The sequence below is a fragment of the Dromaius novaehollandiae genome, chromosome 20 (assembly GCF_036370855.1).
Source record: "Dromaius novaehollandiae isolate bDroNov1 chromosome 20, bDroNov1.hap1, whole genome shotgun sequence".
Classification (NCBI taxonomy): Eukaryota; Metazoa; Chordata; class Aves; order Casuariiformes; family Dromaiidae; genus Dromaius; species Dromaius novaehollandiae.
The window spans coordinates 7,294,812-7,315,413 of record NC_088117.1 but is presented as its reverse complement, the minus strand read 5'-3'; the positions used below and the strand labels follow the sequence as shown (position 1 = coordinate 7,315,413).

General features: G+C 46.1%; 1 protein-coding gene across 4 annotated transcripts in view; it reads right to left on the bottom strand.

Annotated features, from left to right (window-relative positions):
* Nucleotides 1-20,602, bottom strand: part of LOC112991371 (collagen alpha-1(XXVII) chain) — a 187,934-nt gene that overhangs the window by 7,244 nt on the left and 160,088 nt on the right. For all 4 annotated transcript variants that reach the window (XM_064523662.1, XM_064523660.1, XM_064523661.1 and 1 more), the window contains 14 exons: nt 18,713-18,766; nt 18,483-18,590; nt 16,686-16,739; nt 16,321-16,374; nt 10,503-10,559; nt 10,290-10,343; nt 9,144-9,197; nt 8,093-8,146; nt 6,480-6,533; nt 6,296-6,403; nt 5,746-5,853; nt 4,184-4,291; nt 911-964; nt 226-288 (listed from right to left, as the gene is read on the bottom strand). In XM_064523662.1, the coding sequence (XP_064379732.1) occupies nt 226-288; nt 911-964; nt 4,184-4,291; nt 5,746-5,853; nt 6,296-6,403; nt 6,480-6,533; nt 8,093-8,146; nt 9,144-9,197; nt 10,290-10,343; nt 10,503-10,559; nt 16,321-16,374; nt 16,686-16,739; nt 18,483-18,590; nt 18,713-18,766 (984 nt within the window). The remainder of the gene's footprint in view (nt 1-225; nt 289-910; nt 965-4,183; nt 4,292-5,745; nt 5,854-6,295; nt 6,404-6,479; nt 6,534-8,092; nt 8,147-9,143; nt 9,198-10,289; nt 10,344-10,502; nt 10,560-16,320; nt 16,375-16,685; nt 16,740-18,482; nt 18,591-18,712; nt 18,767-20,602) is intronic.

The window sequence follows — 20,602 nt, the reverse complement described above, 5'->3', positions numbered from 1 at the left end:
ATAAGAGTTTTACTGTCTCCAATGGCAGCACAGCCCTGTGCGTATGTGGTTAGCTATAGATGTGTTTGGGTGGTTCAGAGCTGGTTCAGCGGCCGTGGCTTGTATTCCAGCTCCCCGGTGAACCACTGCACTGTGCTCATTATAGCACCCCGTAGCCTCACAGAAACAGAGGACGGAGGAAGGAAAAAAAATCCTCCCAAACAAAACAAACCAGAAACCACTCACCATGAGACCAGGCGGCCCACGTGGTCCCTGAATGCCTTTGAAACCAAGGTCTCCTGGGGGCCCCTGCAAGCGAAAATGAGATGGCAGGTCCCGGTAATGAATGCAGCCAATGTTTAGGCCCTTGCTTGCAGCTCTGCCACGTGGACAGAGGTGTGACCTCTTGTGTGTGGGAGTGGGAAGGTCCAGTTATTAAAAATTCTTTTCTCGCTTCTGTTTTGCAAGCCCTTTGCTCTCTTCAGAAAACAGCCTGGTTGCCCTTTCCCTGAGAAACTCTCTCCAGGGCACAGGACAAAGTGAGTCTAAATTTCAAGCCAAGACTCAACATCGGGGCACATACCAGTGTCACAGGCACAGATCGATGACTGACACTGGAGGTATGAACTCCTGACAAAGCAAGAGCAACAAAGAAATTCAAGTGGGCAGAACAACTCTGGGCTATCGGACAGCCATTTTCCCTCAATTATTACCCATTTTAACAGAACAAAGCTCCATCAAACCATGTGTAAATGTGCACTCAAGGATTATTTCAGAAATGAAGATGCATAAACTAAACAAAGCTGGAATCACAACTTAGTTTCAATAGTTTCTACAAAGCTACTAATAAAGAATTTGAAATAAGTATTGCATTGTCTGTCCCCAGTAAAAAGAGGTTAGAAAGCCAACAAGTCACAAGCTATTCTCTTACCTTTGGCCCAAACATGCCTGCAATGCCTGGAAATCCCGCCTCACCAAAGTCTCCCTGCAAATGACAGCCAAGACAAATACAAGAACAAAGAAAAACAGTAAGTCAACATTGAATGGCTGGTCACCCAAAGTCACTCCAAAAGTTCAGGAGCTTCAGGGAAAGAGAAATCGAATAGTATTTGTCAATCCAAACAGAACTGATGAGACAAAAAGTACGAAGGAAATCTGAAGGCGGAATTACATAAATGTCAGGCTAGAAGCAGCTCCAGAAGGTCTCATGGACTCAGCCCCTTTCCCACCCAAGACAAGAGGCATACCTACAGTATTTCCAGTAGATGCTTGGCTAGTTTGTCCTGAAACATTGATGGCGAAAGAGATTTCATCTGCTCCCTACAACAGTGCCAGTGTTTCAGTGCTCTCACTGTTTAAGCTTCCCTTAATATCCAATCTAAATTGTTTTTGATGCAATCTAAGCTGATTTCTCCTTGAATTTACCTTGGGTTATAGGCTAAAAGTCAATCCTCCTCCTCTCAGAACAGCTCCTCTGGTTTAAGATGTTACCAATGCTTCTCTTCTCTCGAGATGCTGGAGGTAACAGGGGAAAGCTTGGAGCATAGTCAGCAGAAGCAGGATGGAGAGATGGAAATCCTCCACGCTGCAAACACCGGCCTCAAAACCCTTTAAAGCAAGCTCTTTTATTCTAATATCAACTGGACCAACCAGCTAAAGGGTAATTTCAAACTCTACTCACTCAAGCTGTCAAAAAAGCACATGTTCTTACAACATAAAGTCCCCCTCAAAATCAGGATAACCGTGCATATTCCCCAATTCTTTTCCGTTTCAACCCTCCAGGAACTTTTGCTCAATTTCTCAAGAAAAATAATAATAAAATATTTGGAAGACCACCAAGCTTGGATTAGCACATAGCATGCACTCTCAGAATAAAAAACACAATTTGTAGAATGCTTTTATATAAACACCCTCATTTCATCACGTTTGAGATATATGTCCTTTGATATTTGCGGGCTTCCCAGATGTCAAAATGCAAAGTGATTCACTGTTTAAAAAAAAAAAAAAGGACAGAAACATACACCAAATGACTCATCTACAGTCTTAGGAACTTAAGAGATGGAAAAGGCTTGTTTGGCCTCTTGGCTGGACTATGTGACCATGCTGGATTGTACATTACAGGATGTTTTACAATGTCTCGTTCAGCCCAGTTGTAAATGACTCAAGAAATGGGGTTTCCACCACGTCTATTACAAGGCTATTCCAGAGTCAATCTATAGACCTCTCTTAGGAAGTTTTTCCTGCCACAATAGTGAGAAATTGCTTGGCAAGAATGGGCTTGGTTGGAATTGCTGGAGTGTAAGAAACTTTCCAAGGATACAAAATGATTTAACTGCCCATTTAGGGATTCTGAAAAGCAAACATGCTACTAACAGAGGGCTAAGATCTTTCCTGTGTTAGGATAACCAAGCCCTCTTTCTAGAGGAATTTAGGGCAAAAGTAAATGGGAAGTCAGGTTTTAGAGAAGTCTAAAATCACAGAGTTACCTCAGGTAAGGGAACCTGATTAATATTTATACAGCAGGGTAAGCAACTACAGTACTGGGCAAATGAACCTGCCACTTGTGCACAGAAGAGAAAAAATGACATTCTTATGCCGTTGGCTAGTACCTTTCAGCTTGTTTGAACACTGCCATCACAGGGTTTGATACAAAATATATAGACATAGAAACTACCTTTAAGTGAGGTAGTTGGGAATAATCTGCATGCTGGTCATAAACATCTGCCACAATTCAGGATATTTATTTGGGTCCACGTTTTCACTGAGTCGTTACGACAGGCAGCTAGATCAGATCTAGCCCTGTTGCGATCACAGCTCCAGAGTGTAATGAGGGGTCCACTCTTAGTGCCACATGGCCCAGAAATCAGCAGTTTTTACAGAAATAAACCTATTCCGCCATGCAGGCAACCTTGCCCTTTAGCAACACAATGCCACGAAGTTGATACAACCGGTCAAACGGTCCCACCGCACCTCTCTGAGCCTGAGGGACGTGGATTAGTCACTGCTCTAAGCCCTGCGACGCACAGGTCACACGTGTGGGTTAAGCCCTCGATGGCTCTCCCACAGGCACAGGGAGCCTCCCAGGGCACTGCGCGTGGAGGACAGGGAGAGGGGCAGCTTGGTCACGATCAACGCTAACCTGAACTGTCCTTGGCCCTTGCTTCATGTCAGGCCTAATCTTTCTTGTCCTAATGTTAGCTTTATATTCTTGGCTTAACTACATCTTCTGCTGGTGGTCATGTTCTTGAGAAGCCGAGGCTGTTGTGGAAAGGGAGTGGTTGAACATGCCTGCGTGTTTCAGATGGCTGGAAACCTTACTGCTGCAAAGATGCTGAACAGATAGAAGAGACAGAGCAGATAAGAGAGATTTAAAATGGTTCCTACTTCAGGGTTTCTAAAAGTATCATAATAAGTGATTCTAAAGAAATTAAGTAGTTATAGTCTCCTCTGTACACTGTAAGAACTATTCCTGACCTAAAGAGCTCCCAGCCTAAATAGCTTAAGCATTTTCAGTATAACCTCAGTCTGACGAAGTGTGACACATCAATGCTAAGTTAGACAATCCAGCTAGTAAAATAAATAAAATCACTATGGATTAGGAGCCTGCCTGGGAGATAGGTGTGGGCATTTAACTTCTGCTTCGACTGAGGGCTCTCAGTATTTCCCCCACTGTGCTCTGACCTCACAGCTCCATTGCCCAAGAAACTGCACCAGGGTATCTATCTGCTCCCAGACTTCCTGTGCAGCCCCAACAGAGCTACCAGCTCCCCTTTGCACCTCCCGGATGGTTTGGATTACAGGGTCCACTTCCAGCTCTCAACACTTCCAGCAGACTCCACATGTCCCTGTCGTAACGTTTCTCATCAAAAACACTCTTGTGGGACCTGTTTGATACGGTTCTGTGGACCGGCTGCCAGCACTTATCACAGCCGTGTGACTGCAGGAACGATGATGATGTGAACAGCGTGACTGCGCGGCCTCAGGGAACATGGGCATGGGTTGGACATCTCTTGCACAAGTGAGCAGTGAAGAGCAGGAAAGTGTGCACACTGGAGAAAACTATGCTGACACGCAAGCCAAGTATGAGTTCTCCCCTAGGAGACTGTCCCTGGGTCAACCCTGCTAACCAGGCCTGCAGATCTGCTTCCTCTTCACACAGAAGACAGTTTAAAATCAGCTCTGATCACTTCAGTTGATCACTAACCGGCTGTCCTTTGGGTCCTGGATCACCTGGGCTCCCTGGAAGCCCCGTTCCGCCTGGTGGTCCTCGCTTCCCTGTTTGGCCAGTCTGCCCAGGCAATCCTCTTTCACCCTAAAAATAACAGAATCCAAGTAATTCCTAAGGACAGGAGCTAAATATAGCAACATTCAGCTGAAATAGCCATAGATGGAAAGTTGGAAAAAAAGGGGCGCATTGGGACAAGCAACATGGTTTCGTCAGGAGATCCCTCAGGTCTGCTAAGGCGGATTATTGTGGGATGAGCACTGTGAGACCAGTAATGGGTATGGCTGTGTTCCCTCCTGTGCTCCACGCAAAGCAGGAGCTGTTAGCAGAGCTGTACTGCCTGATCAGAGCTGAGGACTTCAACTTCCATTTGCACTTCTGTATGCTGCCTGTCCTGCCCTGCAGTTTCTCATAGTAATTGATGATTAATCCATCTAAAATGTTGAAGACATTCCAAGGTTTCAGCTGGAGGACCTTAATCCAAAGGCTACAAAGCCAACATTTTCCCTGGCATCAACCCTGCAACTCAAGGACAGCACAGAGGTGCCTGAGACCTAGCACTGCACTTTGTGCCACAGCTCTTCACCTTGCAAAGCCCCAGGAGCAAAACAAACCCAGCAACAGAGATCTGGGGCAGAGTAGGATGGAGGAGCAAAGAAAGTGAGTGCTCAGGCTCTGGAAAAGGGGCAACAAACTCTCCAGTAGCAAGGGTGTGACTGACTACTGAAGGGTCTTTCAGTCATTTTTGGTAACAGCCTGTTATTCTACCCAAGGCAGCTGGAGGGCAGCAAGTGACAGTTTAAGACTGACATGTTAGGCATAATTTAAATCAGACCTGATAGTCTCCCCAAACCCATCTGGAGTCTTTCCATTCACACTGTCTTTCCACAAATGGCTGAATTGCTGCTGCTCCAGTTTCCATCCTATGGCCTACCTGCACCAGGATAAGGACCAGTAAGACATCCCAAGATCACTAAAGAAGATTTCCCCTGCCTCTTCATGCCCAGAGCAATGCCCAAGCCCGTACTGGTTCCAGCAAGTCCAAACGTGTAAGTATATGCTAAAGAACAAGCAGCGCAAACTTCCCATCAGCAGTTCAGGCCTCACAGAGCAGCAGCTGGAGGACTCCCGAGTTTCCAACACAGTCATCCATCCTGGACTTCCTACAGGCAGGGCCTGCAGCTTCTCCAAGGCCACATGATCTCCAACGCTACTGAAACGAGGTTGGAGTGTTCGTAGCATGGGTATGTGCATCTGGAGACTCCTGAACTCAGTGAACTTTGACAAAGGAATGGAGGTCTCCAGGATATTCAGCTACTACAGGTTTCATGAAAGTGGATGGCTGGATGAGGAGAAAGACTTATTAAGCCTCCAGCTTAACAGTGAATAAGTCTCCAGCTTAATAGTGAATAAGTGAAAGATGGCAGCAGGAGCTCAAACTTTATTAGATCCTGGAGAATCCAAACTCTAGATTAAAAACCCCATGAAGCCAGGCTCACAGAGTGAATTGCTAGCAGTATCTTATGGAGTCAGAAACTCACCTTAAATCCTGGTGGTCCCTGTGCTCCTGGGAGTCCTGGTATGCCAGGGTTCCCTCTTTTGCCTGACATCCCTGTTACACCTTCTTCCCCATCATCTCCCTGCTCTCCCTAGAAAAGAAACACAGGAGAGGTTAGGGAAACAAGACACTCTCTCCACCTGGGCACATCTCCTTTTGTGGGGACAGGAGAGTGGTATGATTCTGTCCTCAGCAAGCAAGCATGCATCTGCGCATGGGTGGATTTGCAGATACATGTAGAGAGGTCTGTGCATATAAGTATCTGTTTGTCAGGCTAGAAGCATTGGTTTGTTTACAGACTTGGCTGTGCAAAGGCATCTGCCTGCCTCCGTGTGCATGCGTGGTATTAAGAGCAACACATGATCCACTCTGGCTACATATAAAATAGCTGGATAGATATATAGCTTTATATGCTATGAATATAGGATATAAAATAATCTATAGCTGGAGTATATCCACTTCTCCTGTGTTAACTTTTAGTTTTCCAGCTCTTAGTTGCATTTGGTGCTATAAAATTACAATTGCAGACTCACCAGCATCCCAGGCACGCCATCCTTCCCAGGCACCCCGTCCACTCCAGGGGCACCCTCTTGACCCTGCCTGCCCACCACTCCTCTAGGTCCTGGTAGCCCAAGGGTGCCCTAAAATCACAAAGGCGTTAATGATGGAGGTGTCTGCACAGCACTTGCTGGGGCAGAAAAAAGAATCTTTACCTACCGGTGAGCCTCTGCTTCCTGCGCTACCCCGTGCTCCTTGTTTTCCTTTTTGACCCTGCAAACAAAGAAGACAGACATCTAAAATTGCAGCAGTTCTAACGCAACCCCACTGTGGAGCCTGATTTCAGGGTGTGCTTTGGATAATGTTGGAAAACAGTTTTAAAAAAAGGAGATTTATAAAGTCGGTTGCTGCAGCACTGGGAGATGAACTGCTATTTGGTTTTATTACAAGAGGTTCTTCGTATGTCTTGTGAGTTCTAGGGCAGGAATGAATAGCTGGAAGGCAAGGACCTACATTTTCCTAATACAGAGCAGATGAGGACAAATAAAGCAGGATGAACTCGAGGAAGGACTCAGTGCACTGGCAGACATTAGAACAAGATGCTTAAAACCTGCGTCCTCTGTCAGTTCCTTGACAGCACAGCGCAGAACTGAGCAATGAGCAAACCTTCTGCAGGGCACTCACTCCGTAAGGGCTGGTCTGAGCCTTTTCTCTGCTAGGTAACTCCCTCTCTGCTGAAAAGCTAATGGAAACTAAAATGATAAGTGTCCTGTGTCTAAAACTTGCAACTCTGCTTTGTGAATAGAAATAAAAGAAACACTCCTGAGGTTTATTAGCTGTAAAAAGGATTAATTTCTGCAGAATGAATACCAAATTCAGCCTCATCGCCTTCACTATGGTTGTCTTAGTGAGGTCACGTACTAATACCTTTTTAAATTAGAGCACTGCATTTTCTGTGCATTGTTTCTGCAGAGGACCAGGCCAACTACAGAAAGAAATACTGCTAGGGGTGCTTCCTCTGCTACTCAGTTGACCCAAAGGCAGTTTCAGATCATCCACTGGTGGGTAGGGTTAATTTATATTATCATCTGGGATACTCTTTGCCAAAAACACCTACTGTAGGTTAGACTATCTTCTGGCATTAAGCCAGTGGGGTCAGATTAAAAACCCTTACATCTGCCAAGAGGGAGCAGGAATTTGTTGAGTATTGAGGTCATGTGCTTATGTTTTAGCAAATAAAGTCCTGGACCAATGAGAATAATTAGTAAGCTGTCATTTCAGCCAGATGTGGAGGTAGGAGAAGATATCAGGGATCATGCTGAACCTTGAAGGAACTGTGTGTGGTGTGTTTTCTTGCTCAATAAGCGCAAGAAGTTAAGGAGGAGGGAATCCTCCAAGAAGCAGAAGAACTGTAAGGGTAAGTAGACTCCAAATTTGGAAGGTTTCAAGACAGAAAAGCTTATGGTTCAAATGAGGGAGCAAGACATTTGCCTGGCTCAGATCTCTTTAGAGACAGGAAAGCCAGCTGGAGACAGGAAACACAGTGGTATGGGAAAGAGACACAACCCAAGGCAGTGACTTAGGACCTGTCCGAGGTTCACCCATGCTGGAGCTGTAATTGTCTTGATCTTCTCCAGCTCCATAAAACCAACAAACTATTGGACTTGGACACTCAAATACATGTTTACTGCCCTCCCATTAGGTTCCCCACAGTCCTTCTAGGCATAAGCCACAGGCCAAATCACATATGCTGGGGAAAAACATGAGAGTCCTGTTAATTAGACATTTTCTTTAAATCTGGGACACTATAAATCCACCCTGCTGAAACCTACCACATCACCTTTGGATCCCTTTGCTCCTGGCTGGCCTGGTGGTCCAGGATCCCCCTAGAAAAGATGAGCAAGAAAAACCTGCTTGAAATTCTCTTCTGGCAGTATCTTGCATGAAGGATAATGAACAGTATTTTTTGTGCCCCTGACAACACTGAGTGTGCGGAAACAATTCAGGGGAACAGGCTGTACCCAGACAGGCCTCCTGGGGAAAAAGGAGCAAGGAAATGTCTCCAGAGAGCACTTAGCAGGGTGTCATCTGAAGAAGTGATGCATGCCCTCACTTGGACAGTGTTTGTATTCAGAGAAATCATCATTAAATCCTAGATCATCCCTGGAAAACAATGCTGAGAAGCAGACAGGAGGGAGCATGGTTTGAGAAAGGTACTGCACAAGCTATATGCAGAACTAGGAATTTATATAGTGAATACATCTCCGGTGTTTGTAGTACCTCCCTTTTGCATGCTGCAGCCCTTTTCTTGGTTTAGCCTGGAGGCCAGGTACCAGAGAGCTACCTATGGAGGAGTGAGGCACAGTGGATGTTTCACTAACGTCTACCTGCTCTCTTCCTCAACACTTCTCCAACCTTTCTTCTGGCCATCCATTTTTTTGTGTGTGTATTTGTGTCAGAGGAATCTGCTATTGGCAGAGAGGCAAAACATGCAATATCTGGACTAATGCCAAAAAGAAGGTGGCAAGAAAAGATACACCTGCAGATTCCTCCCACTTCAGCTTCTTTCTGAGCTGCATGTTTCTAATGGTCCTTTTCTAAAGAAAATCCAAAGCTCCTTCTTCTGTCCCTGACATCTGAGGGGCTACCACCTCTCAGAATAAATAAACTCCACTGGAAAATGCAGCAATTTTACCCATTTCTAAGCCCTATGACAGAGCACTAAGGTTTTAACCCCAAAATAGAATCTGTAATTCTTCCTAGAAGTCTTGCAAAGAATGCATGTATTTCTTGCTGCAGCTCTTTCTACCTTCCTTCCCTTTTGCACCTGTTTTTCACATGCATCTGACACTGAGCAGCTTACAATAAAGCAGTATCTCTTACAGGTAAACCTTGCTGTCCAGGTTTTCCTCTTTCTCCATCAAGCCCTTCTTGACCCTTGAATAAAAGGAGAGAGAGAATATTAGTTTATTCTTGGGTACTTTGCTGGCAATGGGGAACGACAATGGACGCTGACATGCTGTGTGGGATAGAGGAAGACACACACGGCTGCATTCTGCTAATCTGGGAAGAGCAAAGTTTGTGGGTAGTGTAGTTCAGGCAAATTCCTCCCAGGTAAGCGATGCTCCACGTGGGCTACAGGACGCCCACCACCTCAACTCCCACCCTGCAATTCCTCCTTTCTCAGGCTCACCCCTGACTCCGGACACTCCCTCTCCCTCTGCTCCTGAGACCTAGCACAGGGTTCTTGAAAGAGGCAGCTAAGAGAGACTGCTAGTCACTATCTAAGCAGCAAGCAAGGCTTTCTAATGCACCCCTAAATACAGATGGCATTATTTTAAGTGAACGCTGCCCTACGGAAAAGACAGCAGCACTGCTGAAGGAAGACATTTGAAGATAATGAATTAAGACTGTTCTGTACATTACTGTAATAAGTTGCTTTGACCAGTTGCTTTTGGATGAAGGTAAGGCTTAGTCCTAAGAGCTTTTTCAGACCATCACAAACTAGTTGGAGATGTTCCACAAAGAGGACATCAGCAGCACAGGGGATTCATTCATAACTCTGGTCTTGCTTTTGAGAGAAAACCTGATAAAGAGCATTTTGGAAGCTTCCAAGCCTTTAAGTTAATAGAAATCCTCTCGTGAAAGTGTTTGACCTTGAGTCTACAGCCACAGGCATATCAGTCTTCAATTCTGTCCAACACTGACGTGACCTATCTTGTATACATGTTCCCCAGGGTATTTCCTTGATAATAACAAATATCTCTAATGAGACGGTCCTGCTCGTTCTTTCAGCCTAGGGAGCAGGTGCATGGCATTATGAGATGCTGATCTTCAGGACCCACAATTTGCCTTCAGCAAAATTTTTGCCACTACAGGTAAAGATAACTGAATTGCTCCTTCTTGTCTAAATACAGTCATGTGCAGCAGCAGACAAGGGACAACAGTCAGTTATGAATCATGACTGTGGTCAGATGCACTTCCCCAAGACAATCACTTTCTGAACCACATATTGGGAACAAGACTCACAGGATAACCAGGGTCTCCAGGCTCCCCTCGATCACCTCTGTCACCAACGGGGCCCTATAACAACACAGCAGAGGTTTAAGGTCAAAGCAAAAAAAACTATTATTCACAGTATTTGTATGGTTTCTGCATGCTCTACAAATACAGAAGCAACTCAGCCAGTATGCCTACAAAAGTCAGGCCAGGACTGATCAGAGAAGGGATTTAACATCTTACTCTGTCTCCGGGTGGTCCCTGTGGGCCTTCTACCTTCCCGTCATCACCTTGTTCTCCCTGTAAATAAAAATATATTAGTATTAATATAGACAACAGCGTGTATGGCAGGTGCTTCTGTCCAGACTTGAACCAGTCCTTTCATATCATGGGCTCCTAAACCAAAGCCTCTGTTGAATTTAACAGTTTTTCATCTAAACGAAATCTGAATTAATTTTTTTGTTTCACAGCCTGGAGTACACTGACTCTTTGCAGTGCTTTCCTGGTTTCTTTGGTGGTTGTTTCTGCCTGGTCCACCTGTCCTCCCTACAGAACCAGGTGCAAAGAGTTATCTTCAACAATTCCTAAAACTAAACGAGAAGCATGTAATTAGGACAATATGGGAAATAGTTCTCTGTTTCTTGAATTTTATTGCTGACAGTCAAACCAAACTCTCTAATCAAGCATTTTCCCACCCTCACTGACTGCTGCCTGGGCTATCAAAGGAACAAGGCTGGTCTGGATGCTCTCCCTGGTTGTGTGACACCATTACGGGCTCTTCTAATGATCAGTCAGGTAAGACCGTTAGTCCCTTACACACTCACTGTGCGAGAAACTCCACTCACTGATGGGATGCTTCCCAGCAAGAGCCCAGAACTCATGGTTTGGTTGGCAGGTGACATCACCTGGATTACTTATAACTGAAGTCTCTCTAAAACATCCACAGAAAGATCCTTCAAGACTCTCAGCACAGACACTCTTTTTTTAATTCAGTTTTACAAGTCACTTGGGGTCATGGTGTCCTATTCTCTCTGGAGTCCAGCTCAGAGACGGCTGTTTCTTAGCTCCCCATAGAAGACAGCTACATTCCAGCTCCTCTGGTTTTTGGCTGCTTCATATCACTGAGTCTCTGGCACTCTGGCTCCTTAGGAAGAACGTGTTTCACAGCCTCTTTGATGTTGCAGCTACTGGACAGAAGCAGTCTGGGAGATTCTGGCACTGTGGAGCCGCTGTGTTTGGACTACTTGGGGTGCTTCTAGAGCCTTGAACATCCAAATCTACAAAGTTAGTTATGCAGAGCCAAGGTTTTTGCAGATTTATGCAATTCTCAGTGGCTGTATCAGCCTTTTCTGATGTATTTATGATGGGAGTCTTTGACTTTCTCTCCACCGCTGTCATATTCTGTTTGATTTGGAGCTGCTGCTGGTAAGGGTGCTTAGGCAATTCCTCAGTGATCCAGCCCCTGGGAGAAGGTATTTAGGGTGCTTCGGATGTGACATTTGGTAGTGACACATCTGGAGCAGCAAGTGACCAGCAGTGACAAACCTCTTTGACAGTGGAGCTGAGGCTTGTTTTCTGTAGGAAGTGGGCCCCTGGCTTGGAATCGGGGCTGTGCCACCGCTGAGGGGGACATGTTGACCCACGCTGGCGCTGGGCACCAGTATCAACATTCACAGCTTGGTATAATCAGACTCCTTGAGATTTGGCAAAATCTCTTGCAGTAACACTCAGTAGGTTGCAAAGAGCTTGATGTATATGCCTCCATTACACACTTGGTGATAACGGCATTTTCCTTCATGGCTGCGGCAACATTTGTTGGATGAGTGTTGCTAGGATTTCAAACATACTCGCAGGTGATAGTTATACCATCATTAGAAGATAATGTGCTGGGTGGTGAACCCCAGCATACTTGCATGGGTTTTTTGGGAGGTATTTTGATAAAAGAAATATTTAGGGAGAAAGTGTGCCAGGACTGCTTGAGAATATAATATTGAGCATTGTGAATGGGAGATTTGGGTGGCAGAGCAGAGAGAAAGAAAAATAACGTCTAACAGCCTCTGCCAACAAATCTCCAGTGTTAATGAACTTGCTAGTTAAAGGCGGCAGCAGAACACCTGGCAATTGGTTTGCTCTCTAGCCACTATCAAAAGAATGCAGGATAGAAGGGAAACAAAGCCACCACATTTCTCAAGTCTCAGAAAAAAAAAAAGAACGCTAGCATATGTGTTAATATGCAGAAGTCTTGGCACTGATTGCTTCTGCTCAAACAGGATGTGAACACCTTTCCATCGTGGCACTGAGGCGGGTGTGATGAACGCAAAGAAAGCTCACACTTCTGGAGAGCTTCGAAGAGCATTAGGACTTGCAGACTTCCTTCCCAAAGCAGAGCAGTGAAGCTTTGGGTCTCCTTGAGCGCAATTCCCCACCCCACCTCATCCTTCGTCTTCTGACAGAGAAAATCCTGTAGAGCTGGTCAGCTCTAGGACTACGAGGCTGGGCTCCTCCAGGACTTCCTGATGCCTCGGCTGCTCAAGGGGGAGATGAAAGGTCTGTGCTAATTTTTCGGAAAGTTGCGGTGAAAAAAAAAGTTAGAGTAAAGGGCAGCAAAGTAAACATGTTGGGATACAAATGGAAAATGCATGGAGAAGAAGGGAAGGCTTGTTGTTGCTGGCTCCTGTCCCAAAGTGAGATACACCAGTTTGTAATTTTTAAAAGGATCCCATCTGGACTGTTTTAAGCAGCTGCCAAATGCAGGCGTCTGCTCTGAGCAAGGCCTCTTTGAGGAGCTGTAAATGTATTAAACGCAGCAGAGTAGCTGGCTGGCATGGCACAACAGAGCTGGATTCCACAATAAGGCCTCTCCTCAGCCCATTTACTTCTCTGGAAAAGGGAAGACCTTCCCCACCATTAAATACCCTCCTTCTTCAGCAAAGCTAAATTCACAATGGTGTTTAAAAACTCACAGAGCTGTCATGGTCCCATCTCCATTTCCTTTTCAGCTTTCAGATTCAGTCTTTCATTTTAATGCTTGCATGTGTGTTTGAGGTTACAGAGGTCCAGAGGGAAGGATGCTTCCCACCTTTAGGCTGGGAGCCAGGCAAATCTTTGGAGATAAGAAGGATGGACAGATGAGAGGACTTCAGTGTAAGATGTTGTGGTGCACCTGGATGCTGCAGGAAGTGGTGCTGGTGCCTCAGCACGTGACGCTGGGCTCCCTCCTTCAGCCAGAGCCGGTCGCCCAGCACCATGTTAACAGACCTCCTGTCTTTTGGTGAAGACATGAGCAAGATCTGGCTTTTGATGGTCATTAATAGGCCTGAGTGTTGTCAGCAGAAGGCATTAGATGCTTTGGTGTCTTTGCCTGGCTTCAGCTTCGATAATGACATGTAGAGTTCATTTTATCATCCTGGACTGAGTTATCTACACCCTGATAACAAAAGATCCATGCTCCCTCTGAGGGAGTGCTCCTCTAGTGTCCATTTGGAGAATAATATTCTTCTAGATACGTACAGCCACTGCCTTTTATTCTTGCAGGCACCCTATGATTGCTTTTTCTGTGGATCCCGATCACTGTCAGTCCAGACCCTTGGCAATTGCTTGCTGGTAGAATACGTCCCTAATGCATCCTCTGCCACTGCAGGAATAGAAGGGTCTCTAGCAAGGCTGAATCCCCAAAGCCATTTCCAATCCAGACAGTAAGAGCCTTGGCAGGGGAGAGTAGGATTTGTGTCTCCTTGAGTCTGACTCCCCTCACAGCTGAGCCTTCGCTAGTGTGCTGCACTTCACCAAATGCAGGAGCTATGGGCTGGGAATTTTTCTTGCAACCAGGTGAGCAGAATGGCACAGGCAGCTCTGTCAAATCAGCTCCAGTGAAGGAAAGACTGAGCACTTCAGATTAATGATTTGAAGACCAATGGTAGATTCCAACAACGGGAGATTTCAAGATGACAACTTTGAATGAAGAGGGATTAAAAAAAACCAGCAGCTGCAATTTAAATGACAAAGAGAAATATCTGCACCTCTCTTATTCCTTCTGCTCTAAAGGCAATGGCTGATTTTGCTTTTGGTAGACACTAATCACATATTTTGCCAGGATGCTCAAATATCCGTAGTGAGATTGTGAGAAATCTCTGGCCAGGCTCTCAATGGACAATGTGCTTGGCCGTGAGCTCTCACGTTATTAACCTGAGCTTGCGGTGCTTGGTTAACACTTGCCATTTCTCTGATAGCCACTCAGCATAATACACCTGAGGAGTGTTGCTGAAGTCTGGGAAAGCTAGAGGTGCATCTAAGAAAGATGATGGGGCAGCACTAGAAAGGCTGGAAATGGAGAGGAAACTCAGCAAAGCAGTGATGGAGATGAGCAGGACCACTACCAGCTATTCCTGTACCATGGATGTGTTTCAACATCAGGAAACAGGAGAGAAAAAGCAACACAAACATTGTTCAATCCCAAAGCAAAATTTCTGAGACACGTGACTATCAGCTGAATGCAACAGTTCATCTGCCCCACTGCTACAGCACTGAGATTCCCTCCTGCACAGAGAGTCTCCACGCAGAGCAAGCATAAATCAGGTGTCCTGACATTCAGGATCATAAGCTGAAAAGATGCATTCAAAGCCAAGGCAAAGAGGAGCCCTTGGGATCTCTTCTCCGAGTCTCAAGAACGCCATTTATAAGCAATGAAACTCCAGCTTGCATACGTACGTCTGCAATCCCACCCATGTGCAAATCACCAGTGCAGAGGCAATGCCAAGAGCTTGCTCAGCCGTGGTGACAGCAACACGAGGCACAGCGTGGTGGAAAACCAGGAGTGAGTTCACACATCTTTTCACTCCATGTCTGCCATTTCCCATTGCTACCACATCCCTTCCCATACTGGGGGAGGAAGCTCTGCTGCTGCTACTGAAGACACATGACTGGCTCCAGTCACCCTGCGAGTACAGCCAAAGCCAGCGGGGATCGTCCTCAGAGCACAGAGCAGCAAGCTACGCCGACAGGAAACCATTAAAACATGAGTCACTTCTCCAGCCTGGACTGGTTACAACTGTGCTGACTCAGCAAAAGGGGAAAAACGCAAGGGGAACGCCGCCGTGGAGTAACGGCTCTGACTCAGCCCAGCTGCTGCAAGGGGGCTTGCAAGGGGTGTGGGTGGACAGGCAAGGACGTGGGAGGGAGCAAGAGAAATGGGGCAAGGGCAACGGAGAGAGGACCGGTTCTGCCTCGCTTACAAAGCGCTATCAGCTGATTTACCCACAGATCTGCTTGCTGAAGAACAGCTAGTTTGTGCAAGGTGTTCTGACTTGACATCAAAAAGCTGCTGACCTGCTATCTTTCATCTCGGGGATTGAGCAGAATTTCTGTGGAAGCAGAAAACATGTCCCCAGCATGCCTGCCTGCCGGATCTTCCACAGACGCAAGGGCACGTGGTGTCTGGCAGTATGTGCTAGTGGCATGGGTGTCCTGGCACTGACTCGCAGATCTAGAGCCCCAGTGGGTAATACGTAGGTGGGATCCCTGCCCTACCTGGATGGCACACCAGACTGGGAGAGCATTTCACAGCTCACCCTCCCAGCAGAGAAGAAACGAGAGCTCAGACACGTGCTCGTGTTACAGCAGCGTAACAGTGACTGTCCATCAGCTCGGCTACAGAAACTCCCATGCCAACGTCCTTAGTCTGTGACCAACATGAAGTAACACAACACCCCAAAATCTCCGTTACAGTAAGTTGGCTATGCTGTGTTGTCTCACAAGCGACGTGTATGGCATGGGTACAGCAGTGCAACTCATGTGCGGTAACTTGAGCATGCGTGAGCTTGGAGAGAGAAGACAGAGTAAACCTAGTGCTCTTACTAGTGAAGGTGGTTGAGATTGTCTTTCAGCAATAACAACATACACTCATGTTTTTGTCTCAGTTCCTGTCCACAAGGCCTGTGTGACTGGTCTGTGCAAGTGCCATTCGCACGAGTCTCCTGGGGCTGAGCTTTGGTGCTGCAGTCAGACCACAGCAGTGCTGGCTTGCACACGCAGGAGAGGAGATAGCTAAACTCTGCAATCTTACCTTTTCCCCCTTTGGCCCTGGTGGTCCAGCTGGCCCTGGTGGTCCTGCATGCCCCTGGGGAGAGCAGACAGCATGTAAGGAAAAGGAAAGAGCTTTTTATCTAAAGGTCCTCCCTGGCTTACTGCTAGCTCTTATGAACCCTGCACTGTGCATCCCAGTATCAGAGGGATATACATTGCACAGCAGAGGAAAGCAGTTTGGAGAAGTCTTCATGAAGCGAACAAAGACTGGAGAAAAAGCTAAACCAAACTCAGTGTGAGATTGGAAAAAGAACTTGTTTTAAGAGAGATTTTTGCATTCTGGAGTAATGGTTTGGCTATATTTGAGAACAACTAGAAGCTAGAGGATGAAAACAAAAACCTTACCTGATAACCCTTTAAGCCCGGTTCCCCTTGAACACCCATCCTTCCCGGAGCACCCTAGAGAGGCAAGCACAGAAAGCATCATTAAAGCAGGCTGCAGATGTTACCCCAGCAAGCATGGGGTGTGCTGGGCTGCTGAAAGCAACGCTCAGTGTTGCATGGGAACGTTTCAGTGTGGCCATCCGCTCCCCTGGCCCATGAGGGGCTTATGCTGCGGCAGTCTCAAATAATCTTGCTTGGCTTTAGTATTTTACACAGAGTGATGCTAGGACTCCCCTTTTTGCCAACATATAGCAACAGATTCCTCAGCTCATTCTGATTTTCTACCCACATGCCAGTACCAAGCTTTTTCTCATGTGCAAACTAACTGGTACTTTAGGCTCTTGCAGCTTCTAGAGCTACTACCCTTTCCTCTGCGTACCTGCATTAGGCACTGATACGAGTCAGCATGTCCTGGCAACTGAATCTACAGCTTATCTCCAAGGCAGCTAGGAATACAAAGCAAAGTTTCCAAACAACAGCCTGTGGATCCTGACTTGCCAACTGCTCATCGTTCGCTAGAGCTGTGCGCTAGCAACAGAAACGGCTTCCTAGTGTGTGTTCTTCATCTGCTCCTCTGGTTGTCTTTACATCCAAATTGTCCTTGTGCTAGAAGGTCCACCAGTGAGACCATTCGCATGCATGACCAAATCCTAACCCACAGGGAGGAAACCTTTAGCTGTGGGTTCTGCGGCCAAGAAGGGAGTTTTCTCGGTTGCAATGAGGGCATCGTAAGATCTGCTTATTGCATCTTTAACAGTCTGAACAAAAGGGTTTAAATCAAATCCTCAGATTAAAGCAAAATGCAGACTTTCCAGATAATCCCATTTAGCGCGCCTTCTTGAGACAGACTGCAGAGACATGTTCAGTCCAACGGACTGCTACTCAGATACTGCTTTACTTCCTTGTGAAATAATCCATGGAGACTTTGCCAAAGAATACGGAGGGAGGATATGTGGGGCAGCCATAATTTTAATGCAGGAAAACACTATCAGCAGAACTGTTACTCCATCACTCTTTTGCTACTGTTCTGAAACAACACTGATTCCTGGTTCATAAATAACTGTATTCCCTGCTGCTCTTTCACTAAGTTCTACCAAAATAAGTGCAAGAAGTTTCCGTATCAGTCTGTAATGTGCAAGGAGGTATTTGTTACTACTGCTACTGTCTTGACTTGTTCATCTCACGTTCCTAAAGCAAATTAACTTTCTTTGCTCTCTGCCATTCCACTGTTGTTCTCTCTGAAAGCCTCACCTTCAGGCCCCAACTCAAACCCTTTCCCATGCTGTACTTCTTCTTGCTGCAAGTGTTTTAGATAAGTAGATCAAGAGTGGGTGTAGAGACAGGGCAGAAGTCCAAGGCAGAGTTCCTTATAACAGCACTGTTTGACTTGGAAGCAGCTCTCACCATGAGTGTGCAGTCTCAAAGGGAGAGCTCTGAGCAAAAAATAACTTATCAGCTCACTCCCTTCTCAAGAACTATCTCCAATATTTTAATGCGTCTGGGGAGTTGTGAAGAACCACCACAGTGTAACGTGAGCTGGGTTCATGAGGCACCAACACAACCAACACTTTGGAGTCTCTCTTCTGCAGCTCAGAGCACATGACAAGCTGTTTTGGTAAATTAAACCCCTCTAGCGTTGTTTTGCTTCCTGTGCTCTGAAGCCTCTGTTCAGCTCTCTCCTTCAATTTGGGCCTGCGCCCACCACTGCTAGTTGCATTTCTGTGTGTTGTGTTCAACCATGTGCAGAGCTCTTCTCACCATAGGTCCCAGGGTACCTCGGGATCCTTTAGGGCCTTGGTTCCCCTTCGGCCCCTCCTTCCCTGGAGATCCCGTCTCGCCGAGTTGCCCCTGAAAGCCCTTGCTGCCCTGCAGAACAAAAGCACAGGGATTACTACAGAGCGAAGCTGCTTCTACAGATACACATTAAAAGATGAGCAAAGAAAGGGAGATCCAGAGAAGGAAAAATTAGCAATGGGAGATATTCCTACCTTCTGGCCAGGCTTGCCCTTTTCCCCCTGTTTTCCTGGCTTCCCTTCTGGTCCCTAGGAGTGCAAGAAGAGCCATTGGAATGGGAAAGCAAAGACACCCCATCCAGCCACCCTGAGGACCCTTCCCTGGTGCTCACAACCCTGACAGCATCCTCATCCATCCTATCTTATTCTATGAGGCAATAGTTGTTTCATTTTCTATTTATCTGCCATGCACAGCTTTCTGCTTACAATGCAAAATCTTTTCCTCTATGTGTATAATTATTACTGCAATACCTAGCTCATACAAAACAGAAACCACAATATACTGAGTTCTAGAAACGGACTTGGATGCAAAGTTTCAAGTGGAAGCCATAGCAGTGAGACGCAGAAATATTGGCTTGCTTTGTGCACCGAGCATAAGTGTCTCATGCAGCAGCCGAACCTGCGACCCATCCTTGCACACGCAAGACAGAAACTGGCTGTGATGAGCAGCTAAATATAGCGCACTGTCTGTAGGGAGCCCAGAGAGTTCATTTTCTCAGTGTTTGACCCTGTTGGCTGCAGGGCAGACAACAGATTTTGGATTCGACAGAAAGAAAGAAAAGTATCCCTGAGAAAAACAACTCATGCTTTTTGGCAGTGGCAACAAGCTTTTCAACAGCATCTACACACCAGGGCATCTCTCCCTCTGAACTCCTGACTTGCCTTTAAGAAGGTATTATTTTCACCACCCTTGATGTTGCAGAAAAGTATCAGTCTCTTGGCTAAACAAAAGTAACTTACAAAGTTGGCCATATCTGAGGGTTTTCACTCTGATCTGAAACACAGGCCTTATAAGTGCCTGCTCTTAACACAAAGGAGCAATTCAGGCTTTTATGGCCCTAAACAATTGTGTCAGTTCTTCACTTCCCCAGAGGGAATAGCTCCATTTTACATAAGTCAAACATGGCAAGAGCCCACCTTGCCAATGCTATTCGAGCTCCACAAAGGACAGTTTCTCTGCTCAGGAGTATGCGATTTGTCCTTTCCATACTGCTCAGGTATTTTGCTTGCTAATTTTGCTACCGCTTTCTGAGAGTGAGCTGTTGGAGTTACAGTTTCCCACCGAAGCTGAGCAGTCACTCGATGTGATAAATTCTGGGTGCCAAGCAGCTAGTATCACACTCGTGCTTTACACTTTCGACAGCTGAACAAAGAAGTCCTCACTAATAAAAGCAGCAGACTGGGAAATGGTCATCCATACCTAGTTCTGTAACCAACTCGCCATGGGACGCGCTACCAGATCACTTCCCCATGTATCGGTCATTATTTGTGTTGCAAAGCATCAATAACGCTTGCAGACCCTGCTCTGCAGTAGTGTTGCAAGGCTTCATGGCTTGGAAGTTTGGAGAGTGAATAGTGATATCACTCACAAAGGTTTACTGTCAAAGCAAGACTTAAACAAGTAAAGACACAACTGGGATTTCTAATTAGTTATATAATATTTCTCCATCAGTCTCCTTGGACTATGCACTAAGATCTTTCTGAAGTACAGACAACAGAAATTCCTTGCAAATAGGAGAAAGCCCATTTTCAGCTAAATCTGTTCCTGGCCCTAGTGATGGCCAAGTTCTTGATCTTCACCAGTGGAGCAATTTTGCACATCTCATGTGCTCCTGAATTGCTGTGCTGTAACATCTCCTGCAACAAAAACTGTCATGTTACTTGCATCTGCCTCCCCATGATGAGAGGGTGTTGTAATGTGCGTAAAAAAAAAAAAGACGCTGATGTGTTGATCGAATATATTCTTCTACGAATGCGCAGGGAAGAAGGACTCCTTCATACAACGGGGAGGTCACAGGCAACTCACAGTTTTATCAGAAGAATTATAAATACAGCCTGGTTCCTCCCTATCTGGATCTATCTCCC